Source organism: Egretta garzetta, unplaced genomic scaffold (genome assembly GCF_000687185.1).
Source record: "Egretta garzetta isolate BGI_Z169 unplaced genomic scaffold, ASM68718v1 scaffold323, whole genome shotgun sequence".
Classification (NCBI taxonomy): Eukaryota; Metazoa; Chordata; class Aves; order Pelecaniformes; family Ardeidae; genus Egretta; species Egretta garzetta.
The window spans coordinates 3,010,492-3,023,421 of NW_009259435.1; the positions used below are offsets into that span (position 1 = coordinate 3,010,492).

At 48.7% G+C, this 12,930-nt stretch overlaps 2 protein-coding genes across 3 annotated transcripts in view; one reads left to right on the forward strand and one right to left on the reverse strand.

Annotated features, from left to right (window-relative positions):
- Window positions 1–3,593, forward strand: part of GDPD4 (glycerophosphodiester phosphodiesterase domain containing 4) — a 24,869-nt gene extending 21,276 nt beyond the window's left edge. The window contains 4 exon segments of the mRNA XM_009637137.2: window positions 1–14; window positions 1,774–1,856; window positions 2,634–2,716; window positions 3,562–3,593. The exon segment at window positions 1–14 is cut by the window's left edge and continues 10 nt beyond it. Of these exon segments, the coding sequence (XP_009635432.1) occupies window positions 1–14; window positions 1,774–1,856; window positions 2,634–2,716; window positions 3,562–3,593 (212 nt within the window).
- A 4,280-nt stretch (window positions 3,594–7,873) lies between these two features.
- Window positions 7,874–12,930, reverse strand: part of MYO7A (myosin VIIA) — a 63,209-nt gene continuing 58,152 nt past the window's right edge. Inside the window, exons 42-47 of one of the 2 annotated variants that reach the window (XM_035892688.1) lie at window positions 12,627–12,733; window positions 11,358–11,543; window positions 10,515–10,625; window positions 9,310–9,393; window positions 8,875–8,994; window positions 7,874–8,128 (exon numbers count right to left, since the gene is read on the reverse strand). In XM_035892688.1, coding sequence (XP_035748581.1) covers window positions 8,039–8,128; window positions 8,875–8,994; window positions 9,310–9,393; window positions 10,515–10,625; window positions 11,358–11,543; window positions 12,627–12,733 — 698 coding nt within the window. In that variant the 3' untranslated portion in view covers window positions 7,874–8,038. Of the gene's footprint in view, window positions 8,129–8,874; window positions 8,995–9,309; window positions 9,394–10,508; window positions 10,626–11,357; window positions 11,544–12,626; window positions 12,734–12,930 lie in introns of both variants that reach the window. The other variant, XM_035892687.1, reaches the window with a different exon arrangement.

The window sequence follows — 12,930 nt, forward strand, 5'->3', positions numbered from 1 at the left end:
CGCTCTTCCTCATGGTAAGCAAAACCCCTCCCCTTCCCAGGGATAGGGTTGGGATGTTCATGGTTACCTTTGGAGACCATGGGCCAGTTCATGCATGGATAAGAGGGTCTGGAGCACAAGTGAGGGTTCTGGAGCACAAGTCTTATGAGGAGTGGCTGAGGGAACTGGAGCTGTTTAGCCTGGAGAAGAGGAGGCTGAGAGGAGACCTTATCACCCTCTACAACTCCCTGAAAGGAGGTTGTAGTGAGGTGGATGTTGGTCTCTTCTCCCAGGTAACAGGCAATAGGACAAGAGGAAATGGCCTCAAGTTGTGCCAGGGCAGGGTTAGGTTGGACATTGGGAAAAATTTCTTCCCCAAAAGGGTTATCAAGCCCTGGAAGGGGCTGGCCAGGGGAGGGGTTGAGTCCCCATTCCTGGGGGGATTTAAAAGCCAGGCAGACGAGATGCCTAGGGACAGGGTTTAGTGGTGAGATGGCAGGGTTAGGTTAATGGTTGGGCTTGATGATCTCAAAGGTCTTTTCCAACCTAAATGTTTCTATGATTCTATAAAGCAGACTCTTTGCATGAAAAGGACTTGAGCTGAAACCTGGCGTACCTGGTACTTGTGAGCCACTCCAGGTATCACCATACCCATCTCCTCTTTTCTCTTGGCCCAAAAAGGACTGATGTGGTTTAATCCAGATGGCAACTCAGCACCACGCAGCCGCTCGCTCACTCCCCCCTCCCTCAGTGGGATGGGGGAGAGAATCGGAAAGAAAATAAAAGGTTAGAGCTGAGGGCTGAGATAAAGACAGTTTAATAAGAGAAAATAATAATAATAGTAATAATGAGAATGATAACAGAATATACAGAATATACAAAACGAATGATGCAACCCTGCTTGTTAGGATTTGCAACTTAGACCTTGAGATGAGGGAAAAGAAGTCATATTGAGACTTGTGTAGGGAGAAAGGAAGGACCTAGGAGGGCACAAGGGTCTGATGCAAGAGGATTTCCATTTCTAAGCTTTTGAGACACCTTATTGATATCAGAAGTTCCTCATTTCCCACAACCCTTCTCAGATTTGTTCTGGTGTCACAAGCCCCAGGGAAACAACCATAGGAATAACCCTTCCTGGCTGGGAGGAATTTTGTTCACATAATTTGTCTATTCCCTATTCTGCCTTGGACAACCTGGAGGGTTTAGGATCACCTGGGGCACTGGTCCCACCAGAGTTCCTGTAGCCTAAAGGTTACTGCTTTGAATGACTGGCTTCACACTCTTGAAGTAGATTTTATGATGCTCCCATCCAGAAACCTGCAGTGTTTCAGTCCATTCTGAGGGTGGGTGGAGGTCCAGTCTAAGAATGAATCTTCAGATGCTCTTAGACTTAAAGCAGGAGCCACCCCAGACATTCCATGGTGTTCACTAAAGGACAATTTTGCTAGGGAAAATGAGATACCACCAGTTGACATTATGTGGAGGGAAGCAGAGAGAAATAGAGGGCCTGCCTGTACAAACAAGAGGTCCCTGTTATATTCACTATGATGTGGTCCAATCTTCTCGACCACCCAGCAGATATGCTTTTATGAGAGATGATGACTTGGCACCAACACCCACGGGGGGATGGCCACTCTGAAATGCCACCAAATGCTTTAAGCACCCAAGAGATGTTACTGCACATGCACACCAGGCAGCAGAATCGCTATAGTCAAGCAGCAAGAAAGTTTGAGAAACTTTTTGCATATCTTGGGGTCCTTGGTGGTGAACATATCCTCTGTTGTTCTCTTCCAGACTCCGCAGCAGTACAACATCATGTGGATCCTGACAGATCTGACCTCTGTGCTCCTCATCTCCCTCATCTTTGCTCTGCACTGGTAACTACCGAGTTGCTAATGGCCCTGCTAATCTGATATTTTGCACCAGGTGGCGGGAAGGAGGGTTGCTTTCAGGTGATCTGAAGGGTTAAAACTACTTTTGAGAACATTTATTTTCCCTTCAGGAATTAGAAGAAAGCCCTGAAAGTCTCCAAAAGCCTCTCTGCTGTCATTTTCCCTTTCCATTTTGGCAGCTTAGGCATCATCTACCCTCAGGACTCAGTGGAGACCTGGTGGATTTACAGCAGCAGCATAAGCCAGTTATCAAAGCTGATGGGCTGAGAAAGGATCTGATTTTTCTATTCTTACTATTTATATATACACTGCTGGGTTAGATTGACTTAGGAGGAAAGCTCTCAGTGTTAATACTTGAGCACCCTGTGTGGTGTCTGCATGTGCCAGGGCCCCTGAGGAAATCCATCCTCCCAGACGAAAATGTCTGAGCATGTCACACACTGCATTTTGTTTCCTCCCACACCATCAAAGACATTGCCTCTGTTTAATAATTGGGGAAACTGGAGCTTTTAAACTCTTAAATATTTCTTAGAAAACAGGGCTTAGTCACAAAGTTGCCTTCAAAACGTTGTTGCACATGTGGCTACTTAGACATCAGTCAAGCACTGGAGTTCCTTCTCAGGAAGGACCCGAGCAAATCCCAAAATACCAGGGCAGTTCCTGCCCCCCCAAAAATAGAAAAAAAGGTGTCCAGGGCACCAGGGAGCTGCAAGGGGAACCACAGCAAGCGGTGGCCTGACCCAGGTGCTTTGCCCCATGCAGGTGGCGAGAGCGGAGCTTCTCTTGCTGTGCCCATGATGGTGGCCCAATGCTGGAGAGTGGCACCTACAACAAGTTCAGGACAGGTAAGTTGGGCAAGGGGAGTCGGGAGCCACATTCTGCTCAGGCCATCTCTGTGGTGGCACCAGGGTCCTGATGGATGGGTTGGTGATGGGTGCCCATGTTGTGGTGAAGGATGAAGGCATCCAGGGTTGTCTCAATAAAGGTGCAGGTAGCAGTGATTCCTCCCCTCTGTTCAGCACTGGTGAGATGACCTCTAGGCACTGGGTCAAGTTTAGGCTTCCAGTACCAAACAGATGGTGACAGATGGGAACCAGCTCAGTGGGGCCGCTAAGCTAGAGGATAGGGCATTTGAGATGTGGGTTTGCACAGTGGGAGAGAAGGTCAAGGGGCATTTTATCACTGTCTGCAACCATCAAATGGAAGGGTGTAGAGAAGATGGAGCCAGATACTTCTTGGATATGCAGTGACAACAGCCCAAGCTGCAACCTTGGAAATTTTGACTAGTTATAAAGAGGAAAAAAAAGAAACCTTCCCCTTGAGGATGGTCAGATACTGGAACAGGGGCCCAGACAGGTGGGGAATATCCACCCTCAGAGATGTTCAAAGCTGATCCCATTGGCCCTGTTTCAAGAAGAAGTTGAGGCAGAGACCTCCAGACATCCCCTCCAACATGCGCTACTCTCTGGTGCTGTGAGGAGAGCCCAGAGGTGTTGAGCTGTCTTGGGTCTTCAAGGCAGGGTGGGATTGGCTCCCATGCATGAGGTTTCTGCACCCATGGAGCTCTATCATCCAGAAAAAATGACCCAACCTGGGCTGCACATATTTTCAACCAGGTTCTGTTTGCTCACAACAGTTGGCAAAACAATTGCAGATGTTTCAGTAGCTCACTGCATGCCCCCTTTTCCAGAGCTCAGTGACATGCCTGCTGTCATGGCCTGATGGGCAGGGAGGGGACGTGGACCTGCCATCTTGATGAGGACTGGAGATCAGACCCTCCCCTGCTGCCCCCTCCTGCAATGCAAACACCAACCTGCCAAGGGGACCAGAGGGGGCGCCTCAGATCTACCTGGTGAGAAGGAGCCATTTGCCTCTGTGACCCTGCCGGAGATGAGCACCAAGCTTACCTCTCCTACAGTTTTCCTCGCAATCCCATGCTTGGCAGGGATCCCTGGGGTGTAGAGGAACACAGATGGAGTTGCAGCCATGAAGAAGCTGTGCACCATGATGAAATGCAGCAACCACATGGGAGCCACCATTCCCCTCAGACACCACTGACATCCCACCAGGCAATCATCCTGTGATCCCTCCTGCCGTCTGTAAGCCCTGTTTCCACAGCTGTGTTTTACACATGTTGCAAACATATGAGCATCCTCCAGTCTTCCTCATTCTCAGCTGCCCACGTTTCTCCCATCAGACCAGCCTCTTCTCCACACATTCCCTCCCGCCCTCTTCACAGGTCTCCTCCATCCCCAAGAGCACACCAGCCCCACCATGATGGTCAAGTGCTGCTGGTTGGGTCACTAGGGCCCGTGTCTTTCCATAACACAGGCAGGGGCAGCCTAGGTTTTCCTTTCTCCCACTCTTGCCCTGCCATAGACCCTAACAGGACAGTCTCTTCCCCTTGGCTGTGGGCAAGGGCATATCTTCCCATGGGTGGTGAAGGACTTTTTGGTGCCTTGGCCATTGTAGCGACTGGGACTATGACCAGGAACACAACACTTTGCTTCAGAAGGATTGAGATGCATGCGAATTGGTCCCACCAAGGGTCCTGTTTGCTTTTCTGTTGGAAAGGTCTGTTACCCGCTCCGCACCCGGGGATTTATTCTGATTTTCATTTCTCCCAGTGGCTGCTGGCACACAGGGGGAAGAGGGGTCTATGCCCTGCTCTGCAAGGGAGATCTGAGCATCTCCCAGGTTTAAGCCATACATTTCTACTTGAACAGATAATAGGAACACATTTTTTTGTAATTTGCAAGTGATGTTTTAAATACATTTTAGCTCTCCTATCCTGTTTTGTTCTTATTTCAGCAAACTGGGAAAGAGGAAGAAAATAGCAGTCTGTACCTAAAATCAGACTATAGACATTTTCTCATACATGCAGCTTGGTATTTTGGCTAAATAAAGCTATCATAAGTGAATTGTGACAGGGAAGAATTAGGTTTCAGAGTTAGCTGGGATGAGAGGCACTCAAACCTTTCCAAGTTGTGATTTTGGAGTATTTTGGAGGCTAGAAATGCCAAAATGAGGCATCCTCCCTTGGAAACGGGCTGGCGGATTGGTGTAAAGCAGCTCCAGGTCTATGAAGCGTGGTGGGAAAATGATAGAGTTAGACCCCCTCCCCATGCCCCACATCCATAGCTGGTTCATAATTTTTTGTGGGTACCACTTGCGTGGAGGTATGCGAGCAGCAAAAATAGGAGGTGGAGAGTAGTATATGGGCTGAGTGGTGGTGTTCACCACGGGGTCCTAGGCCTGTCCCCTAGTGTCCAGGTGAGGGACTTGGCTGGTACAAGCTATGGTCCCCTGATCACGGCTTTTAATATCTATTAGGAAAAGCCACCTCAACGTGCCTTCATCCATGTATCCAGCTGCTGCTTGGCCATTATGCAGTGGCATCTCCCTGTACTCACCTTCCTCACCCTCAGCAGCCTTGTCGAGGCAGAGTCTGGCCAATTAGACCTGTGGTCTTCTGCAATGCCTTATGTCCTATCACATCTCAGCTACTTCTTTTGCTGCTTCACAGCTAGCAGGGTCCGGCAACGCCGTTAGGCATGTGGCCGGTAGGCTGACTCCTGCACACAAACTTTTCACCCAGTACTTCCTAAATCCAGTGATTCAGCTCAAAACTGGCCTTTTCAGAGGAACCAGCCCTTGTCTTAGAGGATGAGCAATGGAGACTCCCTGGACTCCTGTGTTTTTTACCCAAAAAGAGAAGATTTAACTTCATTTCCAGTCAAGGCACACAGGATTTGCTCCCCATTGCTGGATACTCTCACTGGGAGTCCCACTCTGCAAGAAGACTTGTCCCCAATGAGGACCTGGGAGCCTTTCCCCCACCCTTCCCCATGGAGACACCACCACAACCGCGCAGTGCAGAACAGCCTCCCACAAACCACTTGATGCTTTTTAATTAGAGTATTTCACTTGGACATACGTTTTTCATATTACATCGCTTGGTGTGAATACAAAGAGGCCAGCAGACGCTAATACATATGACACACAGGCACACACACACAGAGTCCCAGCATCCCCCAAAATGGTGGGGTGCATGGGAGGCTGACAGAGCTGTGAGTGGAGGGACGAGGGTTGTGGCAGGGGAAAGCTGGCCCAGGACAGTGCTGGAAAACATTGCTATGCTGCATCATCTACTGAGCATGCTGTGGGAGGCAGGGATGGCTGGACACTCACGAAAGCAGTGGTGGTGGTGGTGGGCTTGATGGGCACGTGTCTAAGGACAGGTGGGATCCCTGGGACAGCTGGATCATGGCAGCTGGGGAGGGGAGAGAAGCATCAGTGATGGATGGTGAGAAGGCAACTTGGCTCCGAACGTAGCCTTAACTGGTGTAACCATGCTCCCATCACCAGAGTGCCTTGGGTAGGGGGATGGTGGAGGAAGGGGATCTCCTAGCAGCCCTGTCTGGCTGGTGGATGTCTCCGTGCAGCATCTCATTTGCTTTGGTGGAGCAACCGAGGTCCAAAGTCACTGCTACATCCCAGTAAGATGTCACGGTCCTTGAGGTCTGGTGGGCAGAGCTGCTGACTCTGCCTGGCACACCATAGTGTTGGGCGACCGAGCCCAGCTGAGCTTAACAGAACAACACAAAACACCCTACAATATAGACTTTTATGAAAGCAGCCAAACTCATCCCAACGCACAGGACCTAGCGAGATCTCTACTGAGATCCACTCAGTGACGCCAGCACCAGGTCTTGGTGGACAATTCTAACCCCTCCTGTTGCCACACACCCAGGCACGTGTTCCTTTGCAGCCTGGATTTTGGAAAGGCATCCCAGGCTCCTTCCCCTGCATCCCCCCAGATACAACATGGCTTCAGCCTCCTGTCTGCTGGCAGGCCCCATCTCTGCTCCAAAGCAGTCTGGGTCCGCACTGCATGGTGTCGGGTGGAAGACGGGACAACCAGCCAACAGATTAGTACAGCCAAACAGAGATGGAGAAAAGCCCACTGAAATCAAGGGCCTGCCCTCGTTCTGAGTGGTTCAGGTCCAACTGGGACTGGTAAAGAGCCGTTTTGTACAGCAACACACACAAAAGCACAATAAAATCATTAGCTGTTTCCAACCCTGATGGCCAAGTTCATGTTTGAATCACAGCTCAACACAGGCTTGGCCTCAGTCTTCCAAGCATGGGGACTTCAAAACCCCTACATCCATATTGGAGCTTGCAGTGAAAATCCTCCCAGGGTTAATTTGTCTGGACACAGAGGGAAAAAGGAGATAATTTGTCTTCCAAGCTTCACTTCCAGCTGAGCCTGTAGGTTGGGAAAGATGTGCCTTACTCAGCCTCCGGCAATCACGGCTCTGGGGGGACCCTGGGCGAGGAATGGTCCTGCAGGTCGCCCTCAGTCCCGAGTCAGCGTCCAGATACCGGCACGAAAAGCAGGATTTTTTTTTCCTTTTTAATATTTTAAAAAATAAATAGAAGAAGAAATAAAACTTTAAAATTTGTTCTTTAAATATTTCCAGCATTGCACGGACAGCACTTTAGTACTCTAACCTGTTCGATCAGAAGTTTGTTTATTCTGATTCCTAGTTAAAATGTGCTCCTTCCAGCCTGCTTTTTCTTTCTGTCCTTAGGAACACAATGTATACTTCTGTCATGTCAAAACCCAAGCCCTGCAGTGTTCATGGGATAGCTTTCCAGCATGGGTCGGGGCTCTGTTACTCCTCTTCAAACCTGAAATGCCCATAACTTCACCAAAAGCTGTTAGCATCCCGATAGCTCTCTCTTACTTAAGAAAAAAACCAAACCAAACCAAACCAAGCCACACGCACGCACACACACACACAAATCCTCTTCCAAGAGCCTTTGCGATGCCAACCATTGGGTTCAGGCAAACCTCCTGCTGGAGCGTCTTTGCTTGGTCACTGTCTGAGAGCAGTGGTGTCCCCTGGAAATCTTTGAGGTGTAAGGTAGAGTCGGGGTGCAGGGTGGGGAAGGAGAATGGGAGGTCAGAGATAGTCATCTTCGCTGGAAGGGGAGGTGGGATTTGAGCCCTCAAGGTCAGAGTCCAGCGAACTCCCTGATGGTGTTCGGCTCATCTTCCACATCTGGGAGGCAAAGGTTCTCCCCCAGCTGCACGGGTATCCCACAGCCCTCAGCTGGTGAATTAGCCCCATGGCCACTTGCCAGTGGCTTCTTGCAGTTCACTTGCTACCCTTTGCACTCCTCTGTTTGCTCATGGCTGTTAGCATCTGGCTGATGTACGAGGTCAAAAGATCATCCATCTTGTACCCCTGAGGATGACAAAGAAGATGTTACCTGCCTTTAGAGCAGTTTACAGTCTCTGGCTTGTGCCTCCTGAACACACTGGCTACTGATTGTTGACTTTCAAGTTTTCAAGTACATTTTGACCTGTTCCACCATTCTCCTTGGGTGAAATGACACCACCACAACGAACACAGTTCAAACATAATTTGCAGTGTTGAGATGGAGGAACTCACTGTCCCACGATGCTGTTGAGGCTAAGGACATAGGAAGCTTTGGATGGGACCTGGATTTTCAAATGGCCAACAAAATCCTGAATGCCTCAAATTAATAGCAATTAATCCAGTAGGAATTTTTATCCTTCATGCTTTGGGTTTAACATAGTCTAGGAGGAGTTTTGTTGCTGTGACTGTTACTAGGGACAAACTGGGCAAAGGATCTTGGTAAAAGGGCTCAAGAGTACCCCCTGAGCCCACATCTGCTTTAATATGCTTTTCAGTCTGGTGACAGGGAGCAGTGCCTCATGCTCCTGAGACAGCAACACCCCAAACACCTCAGGCTTGCTTGTAAGTTGGGTCATGGACCAAGTGAAGGCCCTGATCCATTAGGCAGAGCCATGGGAAATCCAGAAGGAAAAAACACATCAGGGGCTCTTCTAAGAGACCACTTTCAGCCCAGAGAATTCCTGAGACACAATTTGCTGGAAGCATTTAACTTTGCTCGTCAAAATCAGGATTTGGTTTAACTGTGCCAAATAATCTTTAACACTCCTTACCAGGGAGGTCTCGCAGAGCAGCTTGCTTCCTCTCACCAGGTTGCCAATGGTTATATGGAAGTATGTGTTGCCACTGCTCCAGTTGGAAATCTTGGTGAAGGGGTGAGTGATGAGAATATCCTGGTGGGAATACAAGACAGACACTCAACACGCAAGAACCTCAACTTTCATGAAGGGCTGTGGGGACCTCTCATGTCCTTGTTCACTTCCCATCAAAGCAGACCAAGGATGTCTACAGAGATGAGACTACCTGGGATCTACTGAGATGGCCTCATGGGAATGGCAGTGAGATGCAAGACTCTGGATCCTCCAGTGCCTGTGGAGGACAGCTGTACTAGAATGACCATGTAGCCAGTGGAATTAACTAGTAGGGCCTCTGTGAGGGGTTGGGGCATGGGTTCAGGAGCATCCGGTGAAGACTTCAGTTTTGCTTACCTTGGTTTTGGGATCAATGAGGCTGACTCCATGCTTATTGATGGCAATTAGAAGGATTTCCGGATAATTTGGCTCTGTAGTTTGCTGTTGGAGATGAGATGAACTAGTTAGGTGATGTGTCATGCAAAATCAGACCCCTTCCTATTTCCTCTCTCCCTGTCTTCTGCCAGCATTTGGTGGCCCATTAACTGCTATCCAGTTTATCCTTTAAAGATAAACATAGAGCTCATTAAGGTATCAGCAATAGCCAGGGCTGTCCAGTTAAGTACAGATCTCCTAAATGTGTGATAACCAGTGGATGAGTTGCTGGCAGCATTAAGTTCCTTGCCATAGGCAAGGAAGAGCTGTGACAGGCTGGCGAACCCCAGACATCTCCTTTCCACTCCAGTCCCTCTGCTCCTCCTCATGTCTGCTGCTGTGGACCTCCAGGCCAAGACTATACTGCTCTGTCCCCTTCTGGTCTTTACATTCAGTTTTGGTCCTGCTGGTAAACTCTTCTCCCAGCCCTGTGCCATGAGGACCTTCAATCTGTTCCATTGATGAGGCACGGGGGGTGGGGGCTCAGCTCCTGGCCCTGCCACGGATTTCTTGGCTACTAAGTCACTTTTGGTGGAAAAATCACAGGATATAATCAGATCCCTTATGAAATCTAAGATGGACTTGCCAGAAAATAGGGTGCCCAAGTTCAAGGAACAGATGAGCAATTTCAGCAACTTGTTTCCAGCCCAGGCTCACTGGGTGGTTATTAAGAGTTGCAATAAGGTGTCCAGAGTACTTGGACACACTTCATGACTACGACTACTGGTCTCTACTGTCTTTGATAGGAGCCTGGTGCCATGGTGGGTGGTCTGGATTTGGTTCATGGTGCATGTGGACATATCCCTTGGAAAACGGCACGTTCCCCTTTGCCTTGGCAAAACAGAGAGTGGCTCTTGGCTCTTCAGCAGCACAGCTACAAGTATAGACCTAATGACTGAGATATGCTGAAGCTCTACAATTCCTCCATCTGCAAGGCAGCAATAAATGAGCATATTGGCCCTTTACTGATGGAGAGTCTCACACTCTTCCCCTGCTTCATCAGGGTTATCCCTGTCTTGTCCAGACACTGGGACAACCCTGTATACCTGGAACCCCTCTGTGATATGGGGTTCCTGATCTTGACTCAAACCTGCCAGACAATGCCCAAGCAGGGCAGGTACCTTCACTTCAAAGAATGCTGATCCAAACGTAGGCCACTTGAAGATAATCTTTAGGAAGGCAAGTTTGGCTTCTTCTCTTGTTTTGCCCGCGTGCTTATTGTAGTATGCCACGATGGACTGCAAGGGAGAACACAACAGAGCTGGAGGGTTTGCACCGCCCAGCACCAGGGATGTCTACAGGGAAGGAGCATCAGTCCCACAAAGATCCTAGTCTCTGCTCCAATGAACACTTCACAGAAGAGCACGGTCTGGAACCAAGACCGGTCCTTCTTTCTTAGATGAGCTGTGCTGGTGACTCTGTTAAAGGGTTTATAAGTTTTAATCCTCCAATTTATGCAGCAGAGGAGACTGAGAGGCCTTCAACCCAGAGAAGCTGATAGCTCGCTGGTTAGGCACATGGCTGAGTTCAAGTCCCAGGAAACAGAAAGGACTTATAAGACTATTTTTTGGGAAGTGAGACACCTGTGTTATTTTATGGCTCTAGACCTGTCTGTACCTGTGCCACAGCAGGGAGAATTACCCCTCTGCTCAGTAGTCTGCCTTGAACAACAGACCCTTACATGAGGCTGTCTCCCAGCATGTGTCCTCGTGGCCCTGCATCCACCACTACAGCCACAGCCATGTGCAGCACAAACAAAACCCACTGCAAGCCATGCGTGTATGAACATGCATACACAATTCCTCCTCTTAGTGAAGTTGGGGAGGCTGCAGCTCTGCTAAGGCTCAAGAAGGACCATGGGTCACTCATTCTGGCAACCCACTTTGACGCTGAATGAAAAACAAGTCACCCGAGAGGCTGGGCTTCTCTCCCAGCCAGGTCTGGCATATGAATCAAGATGCTGGTTTTACCCTTTTCCAGTCATCTGGAGAGAGCTGCCGGACGAGGTCCTGAGGCACCAACTCCTTCAGGAGCTTGGGGATGCTGGGGAAATAGGACTTGTCGTCCTCAAACTTCACCCGGTAGATGAGAGCTGCCAGCTGCAGGACCTCTTCCCGTGTGCACTTGTGGTAGCCACGCAGGTACTTTGGTAACTCCTGCATAGAGAAAAGAACAATACAGAGATAGAGGGGATGACCACGAAATTCATCCTCAAACTTTAAATGGAGTTTGTGGAGGTCTCCAGCCCCTGGTTAAGAGGGTTAAGTGCCCTACTAACACTCATAGTAGTTGTGTTGAGTGTGGTGGAGAGTCAGCTGCTCAGCTGAGACCACACTAGATGTTTAAAGATCGTCTCTGATCTAAAACGGTCTCCTGTTAGATGGAGCAGGGAGGTTCCTATGTTAGCTATCAGGTGTGTGAGCCTACAGCCTTGTTCATCCTTCCTCGTTCCACAAAATCCACTTCTAGGAATGCCCACTTGGAATTGCTTTTTTTTTTTTTTCAATTTTAAAAGTCTATTCCCTCATTACCAAAAAATGTCTGAAAATGTGTCAAGTGACTAACTCAAGCATTAAGGAATACAGTCATATTGGGATAACCACTTTATCCAGGAAAGAACACAGGGAGTACATGTGTGCACTTCCTCGTTCACAAAATCCACTTCTAGGAATGCCCACTTGGAATTGCTTTTTTTTTTTTTTTCAATTTTAAAAGTCTATTCCCTCATTACCAAAAAATGTCTGAAAATGTGTCAAGTGACTAACTCAAGCATTAAGGAATACAGTCATATTGGGATAACCACTTTATCCAGGAAAGAACACAGGGAGTACATGTGTGCATAAGCAAGAACTTTGAGACATGAGGGTATCTCTTCCATCCCAAATGAAACAAGAGCAGAACAACTGTAACTTCTTACCTGACCATCACAGCTCATCTCCATGAATGGAGGTGGCTGAAAACCCTCAAGATGCTTCTGAATTCAGCCTCTCCCATTTGTTGCTGCTCACCCAAGAACAGCTGGCCCAAATCTCAGCTTCAGGGTAACTGTAGGTTACCCTAAAGTGCATAAAGGCTGCTCCTTGCCGTGCAACCCAACGGCGCTCTTTGTAGTGCTCTATCTAAGGCAGGACTTCTTTTATTTAATGCAAGACTTCATCCATCTCCAGATGGACAAAGTCCTTCTAACCCATTCCTAATTCCTCCCAAGTCTCCACTGCTATTGCAAGCTCCCAGAGTACCTGGTAATAGTGGAAGATTGAGTCTGCCATGGAGTCTTTTCCAGGCGTGGTGTTGGTCCATAGTTTCTTCATGAAGAACACTTGGTAGGTGAGGGAAGGCACTATACCTGTGCAAAGGAAGCAGGGAGCAGATAGGTAAAAGCAATGCCGTGAGTACCAGCTGGCAATCAGTGTCCCTGCAAGCCAGCGGTGCCCATGTGCCGTCACAACCTGCAGGGACAGGAACACTGGCAAGGCCAAATGGGTTCTGACCTTCCAGAGAAAACCACATCTTTCCTCTGCAAAGCTTTAATAAAAAGGAAAG